The sequence below is a fragment of the Cyrtonyx montezumae genome, unplaced genomic scaffold (genome assembly GCF_038088225.1).
Source record: "Cyrtonyx montezumae isolate F1298 unplaced genomic scaffold, pur_monq_1.0 scaffold_17, whole genome shotgun sequence".
NCBI lineage: Eukaryota > Metazoa > Chordata > Aves > Galliformes > Odontophoridae > Cyrtonyx > Cyrtonyx montezumae.
The window spans coordinates 17,740,448-17,768,149 of NW_027071903.1; the positions used below are offsets into that span (position 1 = coordinate 17,740,448).

The 27,702-nt window shown below is 38.3% G+C and overlaps 1 protein-coding gene across 1 annotated transcript; it reads right to left on the reverse strand.

The window, feature by feature from the left end:
* Positions 1–3,572: 3,572 nt before the first annotated feature.
* On the reverse strand, positions 3,573–27,452 carry ICE2 (interactor of little elongation complex ELL subunit 2). The gene is made up of 15 exons (XM_065733502.1): positions 27,433–27,452; positions 26,601–26,705; positions 24,278–24,545; positions 23,325–23,444; positions 22,183–22,317; positions 21,360–21,476; positions 19,401–19,560; positions 17,340–17,524; positions 15,910–16,846; positions 14,134–14,312; positions 13,096–13,225; positions 8,074–8,158; positions 7,933–7,983; positions 6,901–7,159; positions 3,573–4,711 (listed from the first exon to the last, which is right to left on the reverse strand). Exons 3-15 carry the CDS (start codon positions 24,350–24,352, stop codon positions 4,523–4,525), a joined length of 2,622 nt encoding a protein of 873 aa, XP_065589574.1. The 5' UTR covers positions 24,353–24,545; positions 26,601–26,705; positions 27,433–27,452; the 3' UTR covers positions 3,573–4,522.
* Positions 27,453–27,702: the final 250 nt, after the last annotated feature.

A 27,702-nucleotide genomic window follows, 5' to 3' on the forward strand; every position in this document is an offset into this window, starting at 1 on the left:
AACAGCTTCAGAGACAGCACATCTACAGACCATTTTCAGGCAGGTCTTTAACACTAAAGTTTACTTTCCTGAGACTTCCATCATCAAGGAACTCATTAACACAATAACGAGCAAGCATCACAGCTTGTAAAGAATAACTGGGTACAAAGCAGGAGAGAAAAGGGGTAGGAGACAGCTGACAGATCTGCAGGGACACGGACATGCAGCTGATGTCTGTCCCCTGAAGCTGAAGATGGTACCAAAAAAAGCCTTCAGTGCAGCTTTCAGTATATGGGCTACAACCCAAAGGTTAAGCCACAGTGTGACGTGGGCACAGACTCTTAGATACAGAGTAACACAGAGCTGCAGACGTTTTGTCGTTTGAAGCAGATGAGATGCATGCTGCATTTCACCCTCGCAATCCATCTCAGCTTTAATGAAACCTCCTCAGCCCATCAAGGGAACAGACCCAGAGGACAGCACTAACTGGATGTGTCAACCATAACATTCATTTCTTTCAGAAGCATGACAACAGTGGTTTCTAAAACGTAGTTTCTAAAGAGGTAGTTTTTAGAGGCAGTTCCTAAAACAAGCCCACAGGTGGGGATAAGAAACACTGGAGCTCTGATAACTATTTCCTACCTTTCCAGCTCAAATGTAAGCAGTGAAACTTCTGTGAACATGCTCATTCTGGCAAGCAGCACGGTGTGCAACAGGCAGGCTGAAGAGTGACTTGGTTCAGCACAGCTTCTACCTGCTTTCTACCCCAGATACAGGTCTAGAAAACGCACTACATCAGGCAATAATCCCACCCACAAACTAGACAGTAATTCAAATACTCTCTGCTTAAACTTGTTGTCATCTGGACATCAAGAGTGGTTTTCTGGAAACGCAATTTGTATAATAACATGTAATAAGACAATGTATCTTTGAAAATGTGTTAATGTACTATTTTTGGCATTAAGTTGTGCAATTTGAATCTGCAAACAAAATCCAAAGTATCCTTTATAACCAGGTAAATTGCAAGGACAAAAATCTAAAAATATATAAAACTTTGATAAAATATATAGATATAAAACTTTATAAAACAGGGACATTTCTTTCCCAGTAAGTAACATCTAACTCTGCACTCCAAATGCTTATACAAAAGATACTCTTACAACACAGATAGACAAACAAGTAGTAATTACATTTTAAGATGAACTGAAATACAAATATACACAATTGATTCCAAACACAAAGCTGAAGACTGAAACTAGAGGACAGGATGCTGGGATGTGAAAATCTGCTCCTAAACTCAGTTGACTGAGTAAAATATCAGTACGATAGATGCAGAAGCAGAGATATCTCTGGAATAAGATCCACGTCAGCACATTCTCTTCAGCTGTAGCTTTACAGTCTGCATGAGATGCAGGAATTCATACTCTGGTGGTACATAACAGTCAGGGGAGCCTGTACTCCTTCTCTCCACAGATAATTGCTCCTTTGGGATTGGTCTGTACAGAATCAGAGATTCATCAGCTGATACGCAGCACATTCTCAGATTTCACAGATTTTTTTTTTTAAACCAAACTATTTTACCTATATTCTTTGCTTCAAAGTTTAGATGTTAGTGTCCAAAATAAACATGCCACCACTTCCTCTTTCTCCTTTTTTCAAACTCCTTATGCAAACCAAATTATACCTTTGTACAACATTTGCCTCAAATTAAAGAGTATTTAGTAACACACTCTGCTATTAGAGCCATTTCACTGAGTGGAATTTTCCTGAACTATTACTAGAGAAAATAAGAATGTAATTTGACTTTAAATACAGAGATCACATTGGAGTAAAAAGCTGCAATTTAGGAAAAATAATAAACTCACATTAGATTTTAGTCCACAGTGTTGCATAATGCTCCATTTTTATTTCACCAATCACAGGCTGCTGAAAAACAAGGCAACCCCCTGGGAAACAAATATCCAGCAGCAAGATGATCAAAGGCATATTGTTTTTATGCTGTATCAAGTTCTCCCATCTGAAAGTCAAGATTTGGTTTTCATATGCTGTTAAAAGGTAGCATTCCTCTTCCCATAGAATCTCATCAGGATGTGGCAGACTATAAAGGCAAATTATATTAAGAATTTCCCTCTGTTATTGCTTGCATTCAGACACAGGAAAAAGCTGTAATCTTGAGTTAGGAAGTAACAACCATTAGCAGAAACAACCTATTCATTACTACCCAGGTCCACGCAGATCTGGGGCGCATCTCCACACACACACAAATCACAAAACAACTGTACTATTGCAACCAAGAGCTACCCAAGTGACAGTACTCTGTGACAGCATGTCAAATCCCTCCTCTTGGGGAATATCTCCAAGATTTGTTTCAGTATCTTCAATGTCGTGGAGAACAGCAGTTTCCTTTCTAACAGAACTCTTACCATTCTCCATCTAGCTTGTAAAACAAATGGAGATTAGTGTATCAACTTTATGAAGGTACACTGCGTGGCTATGGCAAAATGAACAGAAGCACAGTTCTCAGCAGCATGTGGTCTCTGCACCTAATGATGGCGTTCAACAAATTCCCGTGCTGTATGAACAGGAGGGGATTGCAAACATCTTAGCCACCTGAGAGAAAATCACCCCAATCCCATTCAACCAAAAGAGAACAAATCGAACGAAACACTACAGTGAACTGAAAAGCCATCTCCTGACTTATGTAAAGACTCCACATTCCTATGTACCCAGCTGCATAAACACATAGGCAAATAGAGCATATACTTCAAACAAAGGAAGTGGCATCAAGAAACTAAATTCCATGCAAGTCTCGCTAAAGCTTTTATGTATGCATGCTGAAAACTGCCATGACTCTCCACACAGTTATCCCCCAGAAATGACTCACAGCTGAAGTATGCCCATTAAGAGAGGTCACTGGATCCATCCAGGATTTTGAGTCAGGAATTCAGCTTGTCACCAGCATATCACTGCAGCTAACAGAAGCAGTGGCCAGTCCAATAACAAACTGAATTATATTATAAATACATCTAGCAGGGGGAAAAAAAGTGCTTAGAAAATGCTTTGTATTTCACAAAGAACAGATTTTAAATGTACATTCACTGCTTAAACATGCTTCAAAGAACCCGTTTTCAGAATTTTACAAACCATGTACAACTCAGTACACAAAACATTTTATTTTCACTCTCATGATAAAAAAAAAACCCACCAACAACAGAACTTCCATGTTATGTAGAAGAACTCCAATCCAAGTAGCCCAAGTAAAAGAATTAGAAGAAAATCTTCAAGGCCTTTGTTTCTCATGATAGCAGTTTAAGCACTGATACAAACAGCCTGCCAGAACATCACTCCAACAAAAATCGGCTCAGACATTTTAGAACAGTTATGTAATTTAAAAGGCAAACATGGGAAAGAATCTACTGACTTTCAAGAATTCATAAGCTTTTTTAAAATCAGTTCACCTGACAAAGGAGCATATACACAGAAATCCAGACAATAATTACAGATGCATCACAGCTCACAATGCACCTCAAATGCTGACCGTCATAAGAACTTTCAGTTTTCTTACTCACTGGGACACTGCCTTGGGTGGCTTTTTCAGACAATAAGCATTCTCTTTTTCTCACCTCACAGTCCGTTTGGCTCAAAATTTCAAGTGAAATGCAAAGGCACAGCATAGTCTGGTTGTTTTTTTCAAATGACAACCAAGCCAAACCTCAATACCTCAGGTAAATACTGCCACATATCTCCCTGCATTCTGATATGAGATCAGGCCGTAACCTTTCAGTAACGCAGTGAAAAACTTCTGCATTCATTTTTGAAGACATGCTAGAAACCAAAGTAATTCCTAGAAATTGTGCTGGGGAAGCAGAAAAATATTCTTTAATTGTTTCATACTTTGCTGTACTCTTGGGTTTTCTCATGCAAATTTATGGCACATACTTCACTACTAAACAGCTTTTGTTTCCCCAAACTCATTTGCTACACAATCCCAAAAAAGAGAATGCATTTTTGTAAATAATTAAAAAATTTGTAGAGATGAGGATTAAAAGAATAAACTTGTTAAATCTCTTACTATACCAGATAAAGTAAAACAAGATTTAAAAATGCCAGAATACCAATCTGTAGTGAACAATGAACTAAATCCATAGTGGAAGAGCTAAGCAAACTGAAAGGTTGTTTGTCTTGTTGCTGTATGGTATCAGGTACTGCTGCAGACCACGGCATCGTTCTTCAAGCTGTAGTTATTCTATGGAAATGATGAGACTAACAGGATATACTTCTGTCCCCTAACCTCAGCTGGAGACACGCGTTTTTTGTTCGTTTGTTTTAAATCTGACTGAATTTGAGACTTTTCAACTGAACTGTGCCCACTAAGGTAAGAAGGGGTTAAAGGTTTATCGAGCTTTTCCGTGTTCCTAAATACGTCTGTGGAGCTGTTTCCCCTACCAGTTTGTCCTGGCTCCTTTGAAACTACAAAAACCCCTCCGATTCCTTCTTCCATTTTCACCTTCTCCAGTCCATGTTTAGCACGGTTCAGACACTCCTACTTCACCTGTGTTTCCTTTTGCTTCGTTTTCCACTTTTTCTTCATCATTCTTTGTTTGCAGTAATTCTTCAGCTTCTTTGCAGCCACACCTTCATTTCTAACAGGCTTAGCTGGATTGCCCCTTGTTTCCATAGTTACCGGCCTTCTCTCATAGGGTGTGTCTGACTGCCCTTTCACCGCAGCCATCTAGACATGTGGAGATAGGAAAAAAAAAAAGAATTAATAATCTTAACCTGTATTAAGCAAAGACACAACTACCTCCAGAGAACTGCCTTCCAATTCCAAGCAGACTCAGGGCCACCTTCGAGCAGGGTGAGAGGCACTGCTGCTCATCCTGGCACCAGTGGTATCTCACTGCTCACACTCCTTTCATGCCCAAATTTCCCTCTGGGAGAAACCGAAGTACATGAGGCCATCAGAAACCGACCTGCAACTCGACACTGCCCTCACAGGAGCTCAGAACGTAGCTAAAATGTACAACTGGCACAGAAAGTGTCAAATCAGTACTCTTAAAACTTGAAAGAAATAATGCCTGAGAAGTTTCCTACTTGTAAAATGTCATATTGCCTGTTCAAAGAGAGCTAAGACTGGGACCTTTGATCTCTGGGAGATTTCCAAAGCATGATATGCACTGCTCAATAATCAGTGTAAACCACAAAGCAGGCTGGGGTTCTCAACATTTGATTAAAAAAAAAATAAAATAAAATCCTCTTTGGATGCAGACAATTAATTCTGCTCACAATAAATTCTATTGTTATAAAAACATTACCAACAAAAAGTAGATGGCAGGAGTAAGCCTTCCATATACACATTTATGTATTTATGTCTGAGAAATGCTTTCCTGAACTAAGAAATTACTCCCACGTGCTACACAAAGCATACATTCCTCTGCACTAACACTGCTGCACAGATACTGCTCTGGAATGTTTCCCAGTGTAGGGAACAGCATACTACAAGAATTCTAAGTTTCCCTATGCCAGGAAAACCACCTAAATTACAGCCCAAGTTTTCTCAAAGCTGAAATCTGCTCAGAACAACCAAAGACAGGTGATTAGTTGTTACCTAGCTGCCTGAGCTAGCATACTTGAAATGGCTAAAAGGAGATCTTATTTTTGATGCAGAGAATTTGCCACTATCCAAACACAAGATTCATTTGACATTGTAAACAACCAAGAACAGATTCAAGACAGTAAAATTGGCTACAATCAGGAATCAGTAAAATGAAAACAGGGAAGTTTTCAAAGAACAGCATTGATGGGATTAGGGAAAGTACTTAAACTTTCAATAGATTAACTTCTTGGGGTCTGCTGTCCTGTAGTATTATCACACACCTAATAACAGAAAATCTTTTTGATGTGGGTAATTTCCTTACAATCTCTGCTGTTCACATGAGATTTCTGGTATCAGACATTGAAGTTGAGTGCTCATTGCAGTTCCCACAGATGGAGAACTAATCTAGATCCCTCTCCTCAGTCTTGTTACTTATTTTCACAAAGCTCCTTAGAAATCACCATTTAAACTCCAAGGCATGCCAGATTCCACTGAAACAGTGCAAGATCTCAAGATGCTGAGATACGGAGTAAAGAAAAGGGAAAATGGAGGGGACTTGAAGACAGTGCAATAGTTTACAAGGTCCTTCCTGAAATAGTCCGAAGACGATGCATATCGATAAAAAGCAACAGAGGCAACACTAGGAAATCTTTATAAACAGAAATACTTTATCTGTTTCAGCTCATCTAAAAGCCTATAAATGACAAGGCTTTTAAGTAAGGCAGATGCTGCACTGATTTTACTGTCCAAAACTATCATTAGCTCACATTAAAGATGCAAAGCTCCATTTTGAAGAGATTTTGCCAAACAGGGTAAAAAGTGTAGCTTTTAGAAAAACATATGTATCGGGAATAACTGCTCAAAAATACTTCAATGAGAGCTCCAGATAATTTATGATAGACTAGACCCCGAGAGTGTAATTCATCTCACCTAAATGCACCTCTCGATAGTTTCACTAAGCATCTATAATTCTGTAGTCAACAGGGAGAAAATAATTACAGTGTGATCACTCCTGCAATCTACTGAAGGCACCCATCCTAGCTTATAGATGCACTTTTATAAAGCATTCCACTTCCCTCTGTTAACAATACTACAAGCTTCACTGTTGCTCTTCCATACTGTGATGCTTAAAGCTAGGTAAGATGAATCTCATCTGAAATACTGTTCAGGAAAAAGGCATTCCTGTTCCTGGTTGTGGATGCAGGACTTTAAAGGGTCTCTTAAAACCCTCAAGATGACAAATAAATATATCACCTATAGCCAGTGGCTTGAAAGAGATTATTTCCAAACTGCTTCTGTGTTTTTCCACTAAGTGCAATACTGACCTTCGGCTTCCATATGGCTTCCTGGGGTGCAGGTGGAAAGGTGCATGGGACTCTTCCATGTTTCATGTGATAGGGCAAGGGGAGACTGGGATCCAGTGGCACCCAGGGGACTGAGAGCATGGCAGGTACTGCAGGCAGATCACAGTGAGCCTTATGCAAGTTATATGAAGCTCTCGTTGCCTTGTCAAGAGAACTCTTGTAGATTGCAACTGATGAATCTCCTGCAGCATGAGTCAACAGATAAGAGCCCTCCTGCAAACTAAAAAGATACAGATAAAAAATATTTTTTTTGTTTGTTACTTGTTTCACTTTACCTGACAATTTGAACAGGATAGCTAGTAAGTCGTTAATGCAGAAGCAAAACATCTTTAGGCATTTCATTATCAGTCCTTGTTTTACAAAAAGACTGTGGACAAAAATGATCAAGATAAACTGTACTAATAAGTTCTTGCTCATTTATACTTTATACTGGCAAGAAGGTTTAACCTCGTCTGCCTATGACGTCATGTATGAACACAATAGATGGCATTACTTCAGAGCAGCCCTCCCATGTGCAAAGACTTGCAGACTGAAGGCCTTAGAGTAGCTAAAGAGAGAAAAACAGGGAACGAGAAAGGTTAAAACAGTGTGCAAATGAAGACAAATGCTTTTATAAGTAAAGCTAAGCTGAAGGGAACACAAAGGGAACTCTGTTGCTGCTAACAAAATTAAGATTTTAAGAGTCAGCCTACACACTATTACAACTTTCTCCTATGTAATGTTAGATCAGCTCAGAAGTATCCCATGTCCTCTCTTGAATAAGAAATTCACAAAAGTCAACTTCTTGTTTTGTACCACTTATACAAAAACTGCAATCCTATGCACATTGTACATGGCAGTGCATTATGCTATGCTACACCTAAAAGAGCCTCTAAAATATTTCACGTATCCAAAGACACAAAATTCAAAGAGTAGAAAACAATTGTACAGAAGAAATATGATCACGTGGGTACAGTTGGAAATGAACATAATGTACAAAAATGAAGCACTTACTCAGACACTTTCTTCAAAATGTGATGAAGTATATTCAGTGAATTTGCTGGCCTGTAAAAAAAAATCAAAACAGTAGTAGTATCTTGCAAGGCTTGTTAGAATTTCAGATTCATTGTTAAAAAAAAACACTAAAATACTCACTTAATCAATCCAAGTTTTTCTCTTAATATTTTAGGAGAAATCTTTTCTAGCATAATAACCTTTGATGTAAGAACATCAATATGCCCTGGAAAACATTAAACAATTAATATATTAAGAAAAAGAGCAGACAAATATAAAAGCATAATTTGCAGACCTTGCACGTTTTGAAAGGAATATTTTTTTCCTGTTTCACAGCATAGAGCAGCGGAAAGTTGCAAAATAACTGAAAAGTAAGATGTACAGCTGTTTCTAAGTACAGGCAATTGTGCCTGGGCTGTCTCCTACATCAGGGACGTGCTCATGACTCCAGCACATCTCACACCTGTGTGACATCTAGCACGTGTAACCTTGCTTTGCTATGGATTTACTCTTGTCAGCTAGTTTGCATCTCCTAATTTTTTTCTGATGCTTAATGCTGTGTTTCCTCACTGTGTAGATGATAAGCTAATCTTTTAAGACAAATTTACCTTTGAGTTGAACACACTCATTTTTCTGCTCTGCTATGTTATCTGAATATTTATATTATTTGGTTTTCTGAGTATTCTGTATCATTGTCTTTTGATTTTTTTTCCTCAAGTGAAACAGTTTACAACTCTGGTCCTGTCAGCTTGTACACTGATGTTGTGACTGCACCTTATCAAGACAGGTTTCTCTCACATTGAGGTTTTTTGCAGAAAACTGTCCTATTTCAGCTTCCATAAGAACAATCAGAACACAGCATAATAAAAAATGACCTACTCAGTGGAATTTACTGCATGCTATAAAAATGCTTCTGTAGGAAGTCTAAAAGCCTCAACAGTACGTTAAAAATTGCTAAACAAAAGCATTCAAGGCTAAACATTACTCAGCAATCCATTGCGTGATTTAAAATAACTCATTTTTAACAAACTCAAAAGGAAACCAGTTGTCCTGGTTCCCTTTTAAAGCACCATGTGTGTGTTTCTTGATAGCAGTATTTTCTGCAAGACTAAAAGCTAATTTTAATATTCTGCATTGCTACCTATAAAAAAAGAAACTTGAAATCATAAAAAAAATTGAAAATCTCAGTTTCTAAATTCACTGGTAGCTGGGCTGGAAAAAAAGATCTATGAACTACTTACACCCGATTTATATTACTGTACCTATACTTAAGAAGTGACTGACCAAGACCACTTGACATCCAGTAAGTTACCTGCACAGAAAGTACTTTTCTTACCAAACAGTTTTCAGATCATTTTTAAATAAAAGTTAGCATCATTCCATTGGGGTGAAGGTAAAGTGTTCTTGGGTGCTTAATGCAAACAAGTGATTTCTGAGGTAAAATATTCCCAGATTTAGTCAAAGACTATCACAGCTTTGTTTAACCAATTAAAACATGTACAACTACTTTGGGAAATGTCACAGCCTCTCTGAACACGTGATATCTTACTCGAGGTGCAAAAGGACTTAAAGCAGTAACTGAGAAATACACTCTACAGAAAGACAGCACTATTCGGTTTGTGTGAAGATAAAACCTCTGCTTTTGTACAAATGGAGAGTCCACTCTTTGAGAAATGAAAAATCTAACTTCACAGCACATCTTGCAAAGTATGCAGGAGGCAGTACTTCAATTTCCGTTTTCTTTCTCATCTTCTGAGCTGAGTCACTGTGCTATGAGACAGTCACGTAGAACAGCACCGGAAAATTATGGGGCAATTGTCCAAGGTCCAAATAACTTTCCATCCATACTTGCTAGCAAGGCAAAAGGTTGCTGATACAGTGAATCCAAAACACCGCAGAAGTTCTCTATACACTCAAAACTTCAATATAGAAGGGTTCACTTAAGATCTACGTTCTCAGGACTAATTGAATGAGAACACAAGTGTTCTAGGCTCTGTATTAACGGTAAGAGCAGCAATCTCAAATAGTTTTTCCATACCTTCACACTTACACTATCGGGTCAATTTTAAAAGAGCACTAAGTCCATGGCAACACTATTGCTGATGTTAACATTCTTTTATGATAGGACATATGTCACTTCAAGTTACAGTCCGACAGAAGAAGACACCTAGATCAAGTCTGCTTTCCTGCTTATAACAAATGCGTGATATAAATGAAGTCTTACTTCCAGGTATCAGAGTACAATGAAAAAGAATGAAATATTCACCCAAATTTAAGCTGTCCATAATACAGGGATATTGTCACCACAGGAGAACCGCCACTTGCTTTTCAGGAAAAAAAAAAAATTGCCTTTCAAAGAGTGGTGGAGACATCCAAGGCTAGGCTGGACCAGGCTCTGAGCAACCTGACCTAGCTGCAGGTGTCCCTGTCCATGGCTGGGGAGTGGACTAGAAGGCCTTTAAAGGTCCTTTGTAACTCAAATGATTCTATGCATTCTGAAATAGAACATGGTAACAGCTTCCTATTAAAAGCAGTTGTAGGTACTCTTATACAAAATTGATTATTGTCTTCCAGGTATCTGTTTATCTACCTATATTAAAAAATACATGCTGCTACCAAAAATCTACAGTCCCCAGTTTATCCAACTGAATAAATCCCATATTCAGCCAGCACCAAAATTAATTCACACACTGGAAGTCCAACACAATACAAGTAATATTCCAAATCATTCTTTTGTTCGTTTAAGTAGTGGTGGGAGGGGGCCTTTGTACATGCTAGGAGAACTACTATAACCACTGTGAACTACTGCAGATTCCAAGTTCTGCTGTTGAAGAAGTGCATCCAAAAAAGTGAAAACCAAAACCCACTCGAATAACTAGTGTCTCAGCTTTATAAGGTTTTCTCGGAAGCACAGAGAGCTGTCAGAGGCCAGTCCACAGGAGCCTGCTTGCTCAGGGCTCCACACCCACTCCATGGCTAACAGCTGCCTGCGTGGTGCAGTGGAGACTAAGGAACTTCTGAATCAGAAGGGGATGACAGCTCATGCCAGAACAAGAACTGCTCTCTCCTGCAATCCTGAGAGCCTCAGCAAATGGGTGTTGGCTGAGCGAGCTGTGTGCAAACTTCTGTGCCCTAACCATATGCTAAGTGTCCTGTTACTGATGGATGATTAGATAACATGCATTCTTTTAGCCTGCATGCCTTGTAAGACAGTCAGCCCGCTCTTTACAGCTTCATTATTTCCTCACACTGCTTGTGACTCTGGAGAAGCTAGTAAACAGAAACATTTTCCTGAATGGGGGAAACATTTCAATGCACTTCAGTACTATTCTACTTGTTTAAAAAAACAAAAACCAACCAAACTTCAGCATCTCATATCAAGGTAAATTTGAGAAGAACAGGAGAACTCTGTGCATAATGATTTAATAAATTTGGTTTTGTGAAGGCTTTTAGATCATATCTGATTTCACATAAGCCTTACAGTTCTACTATTCACATATAAAGTTTGTATGTAAATATGATGAAAATAAGAACTGAGCATTTCTGAAATAGTATTCTGACACGAGCTACCAAGAGCAGAAAGTGTCGTTGCAGAAGTGGGAAGGTTAGACAGCCACAGACCACAACTGCTGCCATAACAACCATAAAAACAGACCAATCTTTCTATAACAGGAAACGAGGCAGTCCCTGCTCCAGAACATTCACTCACTGTATAAACAGGATTGCCCTTGCCCCACAGCAAACATTAAGCATATTCTAAGATGTATTGTGACAGGCCATGTGAGCAGATGTTCCTTTTAAAACTTAATTACTAGATAATTGGTGTCAAAGAGGTAATACATATATTAAAAATTTTAGTAAAATAATCTGGCCCCATTCTTTATATGTATCATTTTTCGTTCTCTCCAGAAAGAGAAATAGACAAACTTTATAGATATGAGTATAGACATTTTTTACTGCAAGTACATTAATCACTGCCCTTACAACTCCGCACTCATGTTTGGTCTCAGTTGTGCACAAAAGAGCCTTTATAGTAAGACACTTCCTCCTAACGTTTCCATGCTTTTCATCCCTATTAGTTCTATTTTTATTTACTGTGCTCTGAATTACAGATATAATCTCTTCTAAACAGGATTTTTTACTACTTCATTCTGAGTATTGATTACTGTGCAGACCCTATTTCATTACCACGCAGCAGATGGAAAGGAGATAAGAGATAAAGGATGGAGTTTACCACAACCATCCCTTTGATAGGGATATTTTGAATCATACCATGTATTAGGTACCAGTTAGGTACAGACAGCTTCTGTTCAACTGTGTGAAAAACAATTATATACTGGGGTTCAGAGATGCTATGCAATACCACATCTATTGAAAGTAGTTTTCAATAATCTCATGCCACGTATTTTTCTCATTTATGCAAAGACTTACTCACTTCCAGTACACTGTATTTGAGACACAAGTGCACTGTTTTCAAAGCTTGTCATTCCTCATATTTCTGAATAACAAAACAAGTTCATCTTGCACATTCTTCCTCATTCTCCTCTATCTTATCTGTCTGCATGTTGTTAGTGTTGAATTATAAATATTATTGTGTGTTTTCAAAGAAAAACAAGTTGTGCTCGACCTTCTCCCCTGCTAGAGGTTCAAAAACAAAGAGATCCGTACTCTCTGAGCCACATACCAATTATCTGTTATCCACCAATTTTGGTGTGTGACACCAAATTCATTCAAAATGATTTCACAAAATAGTATTTATTTATAGTTCATTTTTCATAAAGAAGTATTTTTACTTCTCCTACATTACAATAATTTGTGTTGTATATGACTCATTAAAAACAAACAAACAAACAAAGAATTTAAGTCCTGAACATCACTAATTTTTGAACTATGTTTGTGCTATAGATGCATTTTGCTTTGAAAAGCAAATAAATACAGGTCTTGCAAACAAACATTACTGGATGTTATCCCGTGAAAACCAAAGCTGGAATGTTCACAACCAAAGAGAAACTTTAGGAAAAGAACTTAGATAAAAGAAAATCAGGAAAAATAATTAAGGATGTATGGAATATACCTGTAAGAAATATCTTTCTGTTCTGTCATTCCATGAATGTTTAGACATAGACATTTCATACAGGCAAGCAAAAATCAATATAAACTTACCAACGTAAAATAAACACTCAGAATGAAGCATACTCTCTGTCCACAACTGACATACTTCACTTTCTGTAAGAGCTTCCACACCATAATAGGCTTGGTATTCCACTTTAGGCAATAGGAATATTGGAATAACCTATAAAAGCAAACGTACAAGCCAAATCAGTACTCTGTGAAAACTGTGAAAAAATGAATATTGCAATTGAACTACATTTTGACACTTATAATCATCATTTTGCACTATAACCGTAGCAAAAGAGACTTAAAGGCTCGTGCCCTATGAAACTCACACCATGAGCTTAAGGCTACGGAGCCACTACATAAAGGAAGGCAAAATAGGTTAAAATAAAATAAGAAAAATCTAGGCAAGGTTTTATAAAAAATTACCCTGATAATAAGCAATTAACCATGAGACTGTTATTTTGATGCTCTACTGCCCTCTGCAGGAATTTAAGCAAAAAAGTACATAGTTATGAATTCTGCCTTCTATTCTCATCAGAATCAAGCAAAGTCATGATAATTCTTCTAAGCAAGGTTTTGAGAACAGAATCTTCCCAAGTAAAAGCTACAAAGATCTGTTCACAAAATTCACATTTCAATAAAGTATAAACACCTTACAAGCTGTTTACCTGTCTAATGTAATTCTGGTATTTTGGGGAGGTCTATAACAGATCAGGTTTGTCAAATGATTATGAGGACTCTGGACAAAGTAGTGAATTGCTGAGGATCCAGAATAAGCTTTCCTTCTCCTGTTATAACATGGAAAATACTAGATTTCACTTGCACTTAAAGCATTTTAGCCCTTAAGACAAACAATTTGCTAAGATGCATTCCACATAACCTTTCATACAGAATGTTATGATTCCAGACAAACTCGAAGCCCTTGGAAAAAAACATTAACTATTAAAAAACAGTTCAAAGAGGCATTATTTCACATTAATTACTCATGCATATTACTGAAATGCAGCTGTAGTGGGAAATGCAGAATCACACTTAGCAGTTCTAAATCAAGTAGGTTCAAGAAAAAAAAAGCCAATTCTGCACCTTTTGAGCTTTCTTCTTTTTATTGAAACGCGGCAATGATCTCACTTTTTGCACGCTGCATCGCACCAGTAACAACAAGTCATCCAAACTGAACAGCTTATACACAAGGTTGCCATCCTCAGGAGCTTTATACTCTGCAGGGTCTTCCACGAGCATCTGAAGCTCGTCTGGCAGCTTTCCTACAGAAAATAAATAAAACAGAAAACGACAACATTGGGCATTCTTCGCCTTGAAACTAATCAAGCTTTCTTTTTGTCCCACTCTCAGAAGTTGAGTTTGCTTCAACTTCTATTACATTAACTTGTATATTCATAGTCAAAGAAACTTTCAGATCTTCAGATGCAGCTTTGAGTTTGATGGACAGCCACACCTGTATCCCTCAGATATTTTAATGAAACATCAAAAATATAAAATACAAAATGTGATACGTTTACTTATTCAAAAAAATTATGTGCATCTTTGAATAAATGATTGCTAATACTAAACACATTGTTCAAGTGACAAAAATCATTTTCAGCTAGTAAAACTTTTAACTTTGTTCCAGCCTCCTGCTAAAAAGACACGCATAGCCACTTATCAGCTTGCAGTATAACTTTAATTCTGTTTAATTTGGTTTTCTATTCTTTCACAAAATCACATTTCAGCTTCTTAACAATATTGGTTTTACCGCCCCAATTAAAAATAAACAAATACATAAAATATTTTGTCAAGTGCTTGAATTCCACAGTCTGGCTTTGTGAGAAGATGAGAAATTGGAAGAGTATCATGCTGCTCAGTCTTTCAGATTGGAGGAAAGAGACATGTCTTTGACCACTAACTAAAACTCATTTGACTCAAAGAAAGTGTATGTAACAACAACTTAAGCAAAATTAAAGAAGTATTAGCTGTGTTAATCTGCCTGCAATGGAAACAGTTCAATAATTGATACCTATGTGATCAAGCACACAGCTGATCAGAAAACACCACTGAAACGTTCTCACACCTAAAAGCATTGATTCATTGGAATTAAATATTTGAGAAAAGCATATCTGTGCTAGTGCAACTGCCTGCTTTCCTGACCACTTACCTGAAGTAAGGGTTTCCAGTTTCAGTTTTACTTGCCTGAGTTGCTTCTAAGCTCTGTAAAAAATACCCCTCAACCTCCATGGTCCCTAGGACCTTCACAGTTATTGGTGGATGTCTGGGTCTAACATGGGTTCAATTTCCAGATAAACACTGGAAAACCCAAAGAAGTGTTTTGTAGCAAATCCATTCCAGGGTGGGTGAGAACTTGCTAAGAGCTGAGAAACAGAACCATAACTGGGGTTCTCAAAACTTGGACAACTCAATACCAACTTTTCTTCAAAATTTTAATCACATAATTTGATTACCTTTTTTCCTTTTACAGAAAAAGTAAAGTAATTCCATTTTCAACCGACAAGAAACTAGTTTTGCAGACATTCTCACAGACCAAGCTGCTCAAACATGGAAACTTATACAGAAAAGTAATTTCAATACCAAACCACTTTGCCTTTCTCAGAAACCTTGTTTCTATAATGTAAATTAACATTTCTTATTCACCTCTGTGGTGAAACAGCTCCAAACATTCTCTTACCGTGCAAGACACACCAAGTATCTTTTGGAAAAAAGAAAACCAAACCAACCCATCATATCTGAATAACTGCAATGTAAGTACAGAGAAATGATTAGATCTTCTTCCAATGGGAATTATAATGCTTTCCAGTTGAACTGAAATTTCTGACGTTTTCTCCATAGACAATGAATGCTACTACTCACTCCTTGGTGCTCCCTGAAAAAGGCACGTCCAGGTATTCCTAGATGAGCCATGAGGGTTTGGGGCAGGGCCCAGGCCAGGTGCTGTCTGGGAGATGACCAATGGTTTTGAAGACTGAGGAACGTGAGTTTGCGTGGCATTAGCATTATCACAGCTCACTGCTGGCTGCTCATGAGCTTTTGGGGTAGGTGACTTGAGGAGCTCCGTTTGCATTTTCAGAATCTGCCCAACAGGATCAAACTCTTTGGACAACCTTCTTGGAGTCTTTCTGGAGGCATTTTTCCCCTGATGCACAATTTCTGAGCAATCAGCCATGCTTGCTGATGGATTTGGTGTTGGGGAAGGTGACTTGGAAGTCTGGGCCAAGGTCTGAGAAACAGTGTTTGCAACAGTTCTTTTGCATGTAGTGTTTATATGTTCTGTATCAATTATTAAACGATCTTCATCGGTGTCACTACTGCATAGAGGAGCATATATCTCATTTTTCTGTGCAGCATGAGAGGTTTTTTTTAAACTTACAGCAGGAGACAAAGTATTTGTTTCATTGTCTGAAATTTTTTTGGTTGTAACATCCTGTACTTTGTTCAGTTCTGCCTCCTCAGTATGAAAGTTTTTATGAGACAAATTTCCTTCAGGGCTGAAGCTCCCACACAATGGAAGCTGCATTCTGGAATGTGCTGAAAATCCCTGCTCAGAAACAGGAGTTTTTCTCTCTTGAGCTTCACTGTTAACTGTAGATGACAGGTTTTTTTCTGACTGTAGGTCACATGACAAAACTTTATCAGTGTTACCAACTGAAGAAATGTTTTCTGTTTTAGAAGTCCTTGAGAGTTTAACAGCTGCTCCAAAAGTTTCCAGCTCTGTAAAATCATCATCAAAATCCATCCCTGCATCATCTGTGAGAGGGATCTTCCTGTACTGGTACGTATCAGAAGACGCCTTAAAATAGGAAAAAATTGTCATAATATAATCAAACAATGCAACACATTGAATGCATTAACCACAAATGAGACACTACTAAACTGGAAACCCGAACACTGTTCTAGGATCCAAATTTCGGCAGCTGAGTGAGAGGGGCAGTTAATGATCAAAATTCCCACGTTTCATGTGAAATGCTCTTAGACTGTAGGTATTAAAAGGTCTTTCAATATAGAAATAAAGTCCATAAAACTTGTCCTGTCTAAATAAACTAGTTAAAGCATATCTTATTGAAATAAACATCAAAGCTGAGTTGAAGATATAATAGAAGCAGTCAGAGGAAGTAGACAGATATCCTCACAGACAGGGTCTGAAGCTCAGTAGATATTTATTTATTTATTAACATCAGGAAACCTAAACTTTCCTTCATTATCACACAGTACCTTAGTAACTTATAACATAGTGGTTTTATTTTTGCTTTTTTCTCCTTCAAAAAAGAAGTGAAGCTACGTACATCCCACTGAAACAGGTTGTCCTCATCAGGTTTGTCCATCACAACATCAGAAATGGAAATATAAGACTTCTTAGTTGCTAGGAGGTCCATTGGAATTTCATGGAAGATCTGGTTCCTCTCTCTTATTGTCATTTCCTTTTTCAAAAGAGGTGAGTCAATGTAAACCACTTTAGATGCTTTGCTATCTTCTCAAGAAAGAAAATACATATTAAATGTAAGAAAAATATCATCGTAGAACTTAAATCATAAATCTTTCAATTATCAAATATATTACAATCCATTCCACATTCACAAATAGTGAATGAGAGCACAGTTTTTCATCTCTCAACGGACAAGTACACTCAGCTAGTTCGAATTATAATGACCCTGAAGTACCAATGCACAACACATTAACAGTTGATCACATTTAAAATGTAATACTACATAAGGAATTCCTAAAGAACTAAGGACTCAACATTTCTCACACGGCATTATCAAATCAAACGTATTCTCTTTTCCAAAAAAGATTTTCTTCCTCTGTTTTGGATACATCAAGCTTACAAATTTAGCCTGGGGACTGTTAGCATTATTTCTTTTTTAAGTTTCACTGCCCAGAAGTGATGGCTGCAGTTTTTGGTTTTTTTTTCCTCATCAGTAACTAAATTAGGGCACTCTTTGTTCGCCTCACTCTCTGTTGTTTACAACTTAAACATGAATCATAAACAAATTCATCAAAAAACAATGGTGTATTTAATGCAAAAAAAGTCAGTGGCACACTGTGAACAGGGTGGCTACACCATCTCTGTTTTAGAAAAATCTGAGGAAGAAAAAAAAAATAATGCAAGAAGTGGATTAAAGTGGTGGGAGCTAAGGACAGAGAGGAGAAAAATCCTTAGGTAACACTGTATTGCTAGCAAGCTTTGAGTGACTCTTTGGCTGTTAACTTTGAAGCAAAAAATTAAGTTTAAAAACTATAAAGCTGATATAAAAGGAGCCAAGCACACCATTGCATAAAGTACTTCAATTTAATGTATAAAAAGGATCGTAATTCCTAAGACTTGCAGGTATTTGTCAACTACTATCCAACAGTTTCCCATACAAATCTGTGTGAGATGCTCACAACACTGACATTTCAAGACAGCTTCCACTGCAATTCAACTAGTTAAAAAAAATTAAAAAGGATGGATAATGAAAGGGGAAATCTATATGCAAGGTACGGACGGGGTAGTATTCAGATGAGTTAATCAATTTACTCAAAACATTTTTTCTTGTAATTAAGAGAAGGAATGTACTCCATGAACACTCATTAAACAATGATAGAAATTGGTCCTTTTGATTCCAGAAGTCACATGCAGTTATTTTCTTCCCAAGGAGCTTACAGTTTTAGAAAGCAAAAGGACATTCAACTGACTTTCTTTTTTTCCAAGTGGAAAATAACTGTGCATCTCCAAACTCAATGTTAATGGCAATACCTCTAGAGGCTGTTACTATTCTCAGTAACAAGGTAAGACAAGGTGCAGAGAACTATGAAATGACCTTGCTATTAGCTTTCCTCCTTGAGGACAGAAGGCGTGCTATAACAGTGGATTTTTAAACTTCATTTTTCTGATAACTGAAATTAAAATAAACATAGTCCATGAAAAAACAAAGGCCTTGGACTCATTACCAGATTATACTTGATAATCATTTATTTCAGATTTATGACCTTTAAGACATGTGAACTATTGCAGTCAGATTTTATTATGTTGTTTGACTATTTAAATTAAGAACCATGGAAGTACTTGAGAAACTCATCACTGCATTCTAGGGGGCAACCGTGTCAGAAAGGTTAAGAACCTGAACTTAAAATCAGAATTCTGACTTTAACTAACCTTAGGTTGTTTTTTTTTTCTTTTTAAACTAAATCAAAGTTAAACTACTTTACTGTGTGAACTAACCCAGACTATATTCTCCCTTCCATCAGTTGACTTTGCTTGATTTAGTAATTTTTTTGTCTTTCTGTCAGATGAAAAAGTTACAAAAATTATATATAAAGAACTTATTGGACAAAAATGAAGTTTCAATAGCAAAAATATACTATACCTGCAACAGAAATCATCTTAATACAAACTGGAATTTCCCACTGTTCCTTGTAATTTAGTCCATGATTATTCAGTAATGTAAATAATGACCGATCACTTAAAACAACTTGAGGAGAGTATTTCAAAGCAAGCTTTTCTGCGTTTGTATCTGAACTAATATCCTAAACAACAAAAAAAGTTAGATTTTTAACAGTCTTCAAGAAAGACGTATATAATTTAAATGTGTAAACAAACCAATAAACATGAAGTAGCTTCACAGCTGCAGATACATACCTACCACCACAGTGCCAGGCTTCAAAATCGAAGTAAAAAGCCTTGAAGTTTAAGCTGACTACCTTGCAGCACTAGAAAACATATCTTGCCTTCAAACTTTCTATTAATTGCTAATAAAGTGAATTACTAGGTCAAACAGGAGTTAGGGGGTGGTGAAACATGGGAGCACAATGCGAAAGAAAAATCAACAGATTCACTCACACGTATTACAGACGCTCTTATTAAGAAATAGCACCATAGAGCAGTCTAACATTAAAGCTCAATTAAAACCACGCAGTTGTTTCAATACTGATCACCTCTAAAGAACTTTAAATATAAAAATATGAAGCAAACAAATTCAGAATTGAAACGACATAAGTATAAAAAAAAATCTGAGTACAGGTTTCCACGAAAAGAGAAGTTGAGCATACTCAATTGGCAGAAGAAGAACAGTAAGAACCAAGGAGATACTGGATATTCAGGAGCACTAAGGGCCAGAAAAGATAATAATAAAATCTTGTAGTGCATTCTTTGTTTGCCTGAGACAACATGAGAAATGACACATCGTTCCTCTGAAAATAATGCCTCCTATTTATTTCCATGAAAAGTACACAGAAATAGCACAGTAACACCACACAATAAGAGTGTTTTGTAGCTGAGTCCTTGCTCCTTTTCAACACAGTCACCACATTTTTGCTAGCCACAGCAAAGAGCCTGCATGTTGTACTTGTAAAAATCTGTACGGCTGTCTGGAACATAGTTCAATTTTCACGTTGCTGTTGCCACCACTGAAAACATACTTCCTACCACCTCATTGTGCCATCATCCACTGCTTGGTCTCCATAAGCATTCAGCAACAGTCAATGAATGCCACTTTTTTTCCCCAGAGAGGAACTCAATTCTACACCCTTGCTTAATACGCATTTCCATGTCAGATGCCAATCTGTCAGACTGCCCCTCTACTGTCATTTGTCATATGACAGCAAAATGTAACAGACCGTTGGCAGGAAGATTCAGGCTCCACTGCCATACCACCATCACTCACCTCTGACACTGTGGGTCAAAGAAAAATAGGAGGCATTACTTTCAAAGCAGATCTCATATACTACAGATCTAACGCCTCTTGCAGTATACTGTTCTGTCACCTCCACTGCTTTCCTAAGCCACAAGCTTCTTTGCAGTCATAGTATTTCTGTTGAAGGGCTGGCTTCTGATACATGAACTAACTCCTCAAATAGGTGCACAGCAAACTAACAAGAATAAACAGTCAACAAACAAGCTCTACAGAATGAACAAAACAAATCCCTTTTCTGTATGGAAGAACACAAACAGTAACACTGGGTATTTAACAGGTGAGGTAGAACGGAATCTAAAAATTGTTTATTTCAAGCATGCAAATCATATTGGTTAGCAAAAGAAACAGTGAGATAAAGGAAACCTAACTCACTTTTCTGAAAACTACATAGCCTAAAATATTTCTCCATCATGAGGCACCAGCTTAATAGTGCAATAAACCAATTCTGGAAGAAAGCAGTGTGATTTCTTTACATGAAATACTATAGCAATAACGATACAGTATGTATCAACATGCTGCAAGATGTGCAAGATTAAGATGAAAATGATGAAATAATGCTGCCAAAAAAAAAAAAAAGAAACAGTTCTTTTCTCCAGTATGTGCCATAAAAATGACAATGAAAATGGTACTTACACTGTGCATAATAGAAGCCTTTTCTTCTGGAGTTATAATAGATGTAACAGTTTTATAATCTGTGCAGAGCTGAACTGGCATGGTAGGGAACGCTGTTTTAGCATATCTTGCTGTACCCTTGAAGAAAATCAAGCAGGACCAGCAAACAAACTTAACTGAAATCTTGATGACCCAATATTCCACTTTTTGTGATGAAAGTTATTAAGAATTTATGGAGATGCAAGTTAGTGTTACGTTAGGAAAAGTAATATTAACACCATATTTTCATGGAGCACACAATTATTAATTAATTAAATAGGCTGCTGTTAACAGTCTTTCATTAATTCTATTGAAACACTTTTCACTATGAATTATAACCCTCTGTATGGGAACTGCTGAATTACAGCCTGAACCACTGACTGGTCACCTGAGGTGAGCACCGAGTCAGCCATGGGGCCACAGGTGGAGGTGATATACCTGTGTGATTGGAAGGGGTGGAGCCTGGCTCCACCTCTCCCAAACCCCATTTAAGGGCTGACCACCACCAGGGAAGGATCTCTTCTTGGAGATCCCTCCCACGTGGAGTCCCCTGTGAGCCTTGTCATCATAAAGGTGAGCCATCTTCTCTTTTGTATTATCTGTATACTGTTTATATAGAACTACTTAAAATATACCATCCCCTATACTATCTCTTTGTGGAGTACCATCACTGGGAGTTATTTACCCCACACTCTCTAACCCAAGAACTGAACAATACTTGCAAAAACAAAATCTTTGCATAATATGATCTGTGCATAGTTCAGTCTATTTGAGAATAACACCAGAAGTGTACATAGGATATTACCATTACAAGAAGATTTTTTTCCAGTTTAAAGGTCAATTGTGTGTTGAATTTTCCTCCCATGATACTCATGATCTCATGCAATGTGTAAAACTCAGGATACTTTTCCACATGTCCAATACAAGTTCTGAATAATTCCTAACGAAAACAAAACAAAACAGCATTTGCATCTTTCATAAGCACTTTATTATCTTTATTTTCTGTAACTTCAATATTTGCATATACTTCCTGTAGAGAATACAGAAACATTCAGCAGATCACTGCCAACATACTTATTCAACCAGTACAACCCTGTAACAATCTTACAATCATTGGTTCAGAATTGTAATACTTCTTTGTATTACTTACTACCTAATTTATACCAGCCTGGGTAAAAGTTGTAAAGGTAAAGACAAAGGAAGATTCCGTAAGTATTCCAACTCATTTACGGGTCAGAAAGCATTTGTTTTATTTGTAGTAGAAAGTGATATGGCACTTATGAGAAATTTTAGCTAGAAGTACTTAGCTAGGTGTGCTTTAAGTAAGGCATGACACTGCAGGAAAAAAATAAGTCAACAGCAAGCCAACCCAGTAACACAGAAGTTGATCAAATCTGTACTCTGGAACTCTTTTCCCAAAATGCATTAAACAAAGAAAAATAAATTACATCCATGTTCGATTTTACAATCATCAAACTGGTGATTTAACACAGCATGAACTTCCAGAGGGCTATGATTAAAGCCTGATTAACCTGTGATTGAAGTGCCTTTGCATCATGCCTCTGCAGAGGAAAGCTTCACGTTTTGCTCAATATATGCCCCAGCAGCATACGTTTAGCATCAGCTTGGCAACATAAATGCACACTCAGGATGAGTGTTCAGTATTTGTGAAGGAAGAAATTACATCTCATGCACCTTAAAGCTAACTGCCTTCCTACAGTACCGCAGTCAATAACCTCACTTGTATCGTACGTTACTGCCAACACCCGAACCACGGGCCTGGCCATGCTGGAGAGCCTTAACGGAACCGTGACCTTTCGTGTCTCATCCCAACCTGGAATCAGCAGTGCTGGGAAAATCACATCCCACGAGCACTGCGCATGCATCTGAGTCACAATTTCAGCATCACTGTTTAAAAGCAGAATTAAACACAGTGTTGATAATTACCTCAGTGTAAAGTAGTGCATCTTCAGAGATACTATCGTAGTCTTGAGCACAGCTTTTTGCAGCATTTTGGGCAAATTTCATAAATTCTGCAACTTCGTGGTTTACTACTTCTTTCATTTTCTGGGAGAAGAGAAAACCAAACAAAATCATTTTTAAGATACAGCTGAATCCTACAGACCAGCTATGTAAACAGCAGTATTTCCAGAGATGATGCACAGGTGATGGTATGAGGAAGGGCACAGCTTCCACATGCTGATCAATTTGGCAAGCCTTTCCTTCCATTTTGTTTCCCTTAAAAAAGAAACTCTGCAATGATAGTTCTGCTTCCCCTAAAAACAAAGCAGGCTTCATTTGACCACATATGGGCGGTTTAGAGAAGAAGAGTTATAGAACGTTGATGGAGCAAGTTTATGTGATAGAGTGACAAAGATATCTGAGCTGTGACTTGATAAGCACAATGCTGTAACAGCAATGCATTAAGCGTTGATTTGCCTGGAAGAGACAACCCCAGAGATACAGCATAGAACAAAGGAACATGCATTAACTAAGATGCACTGCACACCGAATACAACAGCTCAAAAGCATTCACTGATTCATTACTATATATAGGACTCAAAATAATACAACTAACCTACATGAAACAAAGTATTTAAACATTGCTGACTGAGCAGTAAGTGTGGACTCAAGCATTTCTATTCCAAGTTAAGTCCAAACTTGGCAAAAAAGTTGCCAGTAGCTTTCAAGAAAATAATCTAAGATACTTTCCATTTGTATTAAAAATGCTATCCTGAATATCTTTTCTGCTATTCATAATAACAGGTTAAAAGGAGGTTACGACTGATAGGATTTGAAAATACTTCTGCTATGTTTTTGTTCACTCTTCAAAGCTAAAAGGGTTATATGACTCTCCTCTGTGATATTCAGATGTGCATATGCACACATTTACCACTTACCAGATATGTGAGTAATTCTCGTTGACTTGCTGCATTGAGAGGAAAATGATTTGTTTGTTTTGAGAACTTAGTCATCAGATACAAATATGTTTTCTGCTCCTTCTCTGTCAGACAAGATGTAAATGGATAGGGAAGTCTAGGTTCTGGAAAAGGATCATCTTCAGTTGTGGTTTTAGACTCCACTTCAACTGCATTTGTAGGCTGTACATTACAAATCTGTTTGTTTCCTGAAGATTTTGCCAATACCCCCACATCTGTCTTTGCCAATCTGAAAGAAAAGTAAAAATGAAGGAACTTATGCATTTCTACCCAGAGAATACTACGTGTCACAACTATATAATGGAAGCAGTCATGCAACTGTCAAATTCAAATTCAGCAAAATGCACTGTACCACTCCAATTTACAGCTTATATTCTAAGAATTTTCCTATCTGAAACTTCATACTTCAAACTTTGTGGGCCAAACTTAATTTTAGTGCCAACAGCAGGTTTGCCATTGATTTCAATTAAAAAAGTACACATTAATTTACATAATGGATATCAAGGCAAAAAGGTACATTAAAAACTGATCGTTTGCTCTGAAAATAGGCAGTAACAATGAAAAGGAACAGTCTCAACATTTCCTCATTAGCTGATGGTTGGTATTCAGAAACAATGTGCACTCAGAAAGGCCCACTTTATGAATAAAAATTATGATAATAAAGGAGAAAAATGAACTACAAAAAGCTTTTCTTTCACTGTAAAAGAAATCAAAAGGAATTCATTTTAACAATAGGAATCCCATATTCCAGTGAAAAAATTTCCCCAAGAATAGGGTACACAGGTTTCATTTTTGCTTCTGAACACTGATGGAAATCAGACACTAGAACTGACACTGGGCTGAATTAAGTAATAGTAACAGCCCTAACAAAAACAAACAAGTAACATCAAAAAGTGGGTTCTTATATTGACTCCAGTAGGTGAAGGCCACTTCTACCCCAATCTATCTGAAATATTTTTAAGAAATTAAATATTAAGGTTAACAAAATGAACATTAACTGCTGATCCATGAAAAAACATATTTTTAAAATACAATTTCAGCAGGAGAAAACATCTCAAGTGTTATTCAAACCCAACAGTATCACATTTACAGTTCTTAATAATACTTCACAGCTGTCTCTCTGAATATGAGAATATGTCTATCCTTGTGGCACAAACTGGCAAATTTAATTAAGCTGCAGCAGCGACAAGATGCTGACTCAGATACGCCGATGTTAGAATGTCAAGAAATTCTAGCAGCTTAAACCGGCTATATTCAGCACTGAATGAAATGGCAGCACATCAAGATCATTTCAGTATGCAGTGCTGTCACAATCTTCATCAGGGTGCAAACAAAAATAATCCGACAGAGCTTTTCTGTCCATATTTACAGCATTATACTTTATTCGAGCTGACGGCTTAAGTTTTCCCCCTTCATTTTATCAGCAACCTGCCTTCACAGCTTCTATGGAGAGCGAACATACGCTTCGGTAAATATTTATCACAAATCTCAATATACAAATCGACACTCTTCCTCCAGCTCTTATTTCCACATCTGCACCAACAGGTCACGTTTCCCTTCCTCTTCATTACAGCCACTCAACCCAACCCACTGATATCCTTATTCTTTGGTTGCAACCTCATTTTGGCTATAAACTCACTTCTGTCCTACAGAACTGAATGTAGTCTTTCTTCTTTGTCATGCTTACTTCAGAAACCCTTATCAGCTGAACGAGATGTAAACAAATTAATAAATAAATAGCCACAAAGAAATGGCCTAAATGTCGTATAATATTCCAGCTGTTAAAAACTTGCAGTGTGAGCCCTGTGCTTTTCACTGAACCAAATTTTGATTCTGTTTTCTCAGTTTAAAATAAAAGACAACAGAAATGCACACCCAGTACCATCTATACCAAGATGACTTCTGTGTACAGATTTCAGATCCTATAGCTCGCCTAACACTCCATACAGCTTCTTGATGCTTCAAGGCATTAAGTGCATCTCCAGGGCAACAGTCAATTCTGCCTAAACACCAACGGCAAAAGATACAAATAAAAAGGATTTCCATGTGTAGCATCAACTTGCTACAAAGTGAGACCACCAGAGACTGACAGCAGGAGATAAAACTCTTAGATGTGGTTACAGAACCCCTGTCAGGAGGTGCCCCAGGGGTAACGCACAGAGCAGCTGCTGCAGCACAGTGCCGAAAGCCGCCTCGCCTGGGTAACACACGGCTTCCTCCCACACAGGAACTGCACGCAGGTACCAAAGCGGTGATGGACAGCACCAGCGATAGCAGAAAGTACCTGTTCGACAAATTCCATAGTTCCAAGAGGCTCGGAGCCAGGGAATACTTTTCATACGTTCCACGTGAGAAAAATACTTCTTTACCGTTTTTTGGTGGAACATCCCTGTTAAGAAAAGAACACCGTGACACGTAACACTTTTAAAGACAAAAAAACAAAAAACAAAAAAACACCTCATCTTGAGAAACCAAGAGCAGCATTAATTACTAAAAAAGTATAAAAATCGGAGCCTATCTATCCAGCGTTTCCCCATTCCCCCTCGTACAGGAGCACACCCAACGCCCTGCTGCCTTTCAGCACTGAAAGAATCACTACTTTCAGTCCGTAAAGGCCAACGGGACGGAGCGCGGGCACGGCGCCGGGCCCTGCGTGAAGGGACCGCGTCCGGACCGCCCCTGAGCGGCCCTTCGCCTTTGGGAAGCGGCCCTTCCTATGCGGTCAGCTGAACGACTCTGAAGGGCCCCAAGAAAGGTTTGCATTCAATTAGCTCAAAACCACTTCATCTGGGTGGGTTTGTTTGAAGTTTATTCTTTTTGAGCACGAAACCAGCGCTGCCATCCCCGAATCCTGCTTAACTCCTGACTCCAGCACTGGCGGCAGCCGCCTCTCCCTCACAGAAACCACGGCTCCCCCCTCCGCGCACAGCGGCACAAAATGGCGGCGCGCAGCCCCCACCTCCGGCACAGCGGCGGGGCGGAGCGGACGCGAGGACCCAGGCCCGCCCCACTCTCTTCGTCCCCCCGCGCATGCGCTGCAGCGCTGAGCCCCGCGGGCCGTTATCCCGCCCTCCGCTCCTCAGACGTCGCTCCGAACACAGCGGGAGGGTACTCACCAGCTCAACAACTGCCCTTCGGACGCCATCTTATAGCGCCTCGCAGGGAAAGTACTCAGCGGGTCCTCGTGTCTCGGCCGGGCGGGCTGGCCCTCATGGCGTCAGCCAATCAGCGCGGGAGGTGATGCTGTGAGCCAGCCAATGGCTGCGCGGCTCCGGGTGGAGCCGCGGGTGGCCACCTTGTGGCGGGCCGTGTCGCTGCAGCACGACCCGTCTTCCCCTCGGGGTGCCGAAGTCTGTCTAGAGGCCTTTCAGCACTGATTCCGTACT

Bases quoted from the DNA above. Each gene is read 5' to 3' on its own strand.
- ICE2 (XM_065733502.1), bottom strand. From the start codon at position 24,352: ATGACTAAGTTCTCAAAACAAACAAATCATTTTCCTCTCAATGCAGCA. The intron at 22,318-23,324 runs GTAATTATCAAC...TGTTTTCGTTAG, and splicing joins ATGCACTACTTTACACTGAG to GAATTATTCAGAACTTGTAT. The intron at 7,160-7,932 runs GTAAGTGCTTCA...GTATCTTTTTAG, and splicing joins ATTTTGAAGAAAGTGTCTGA to TTTGCAGGAGGGCTCTTATC.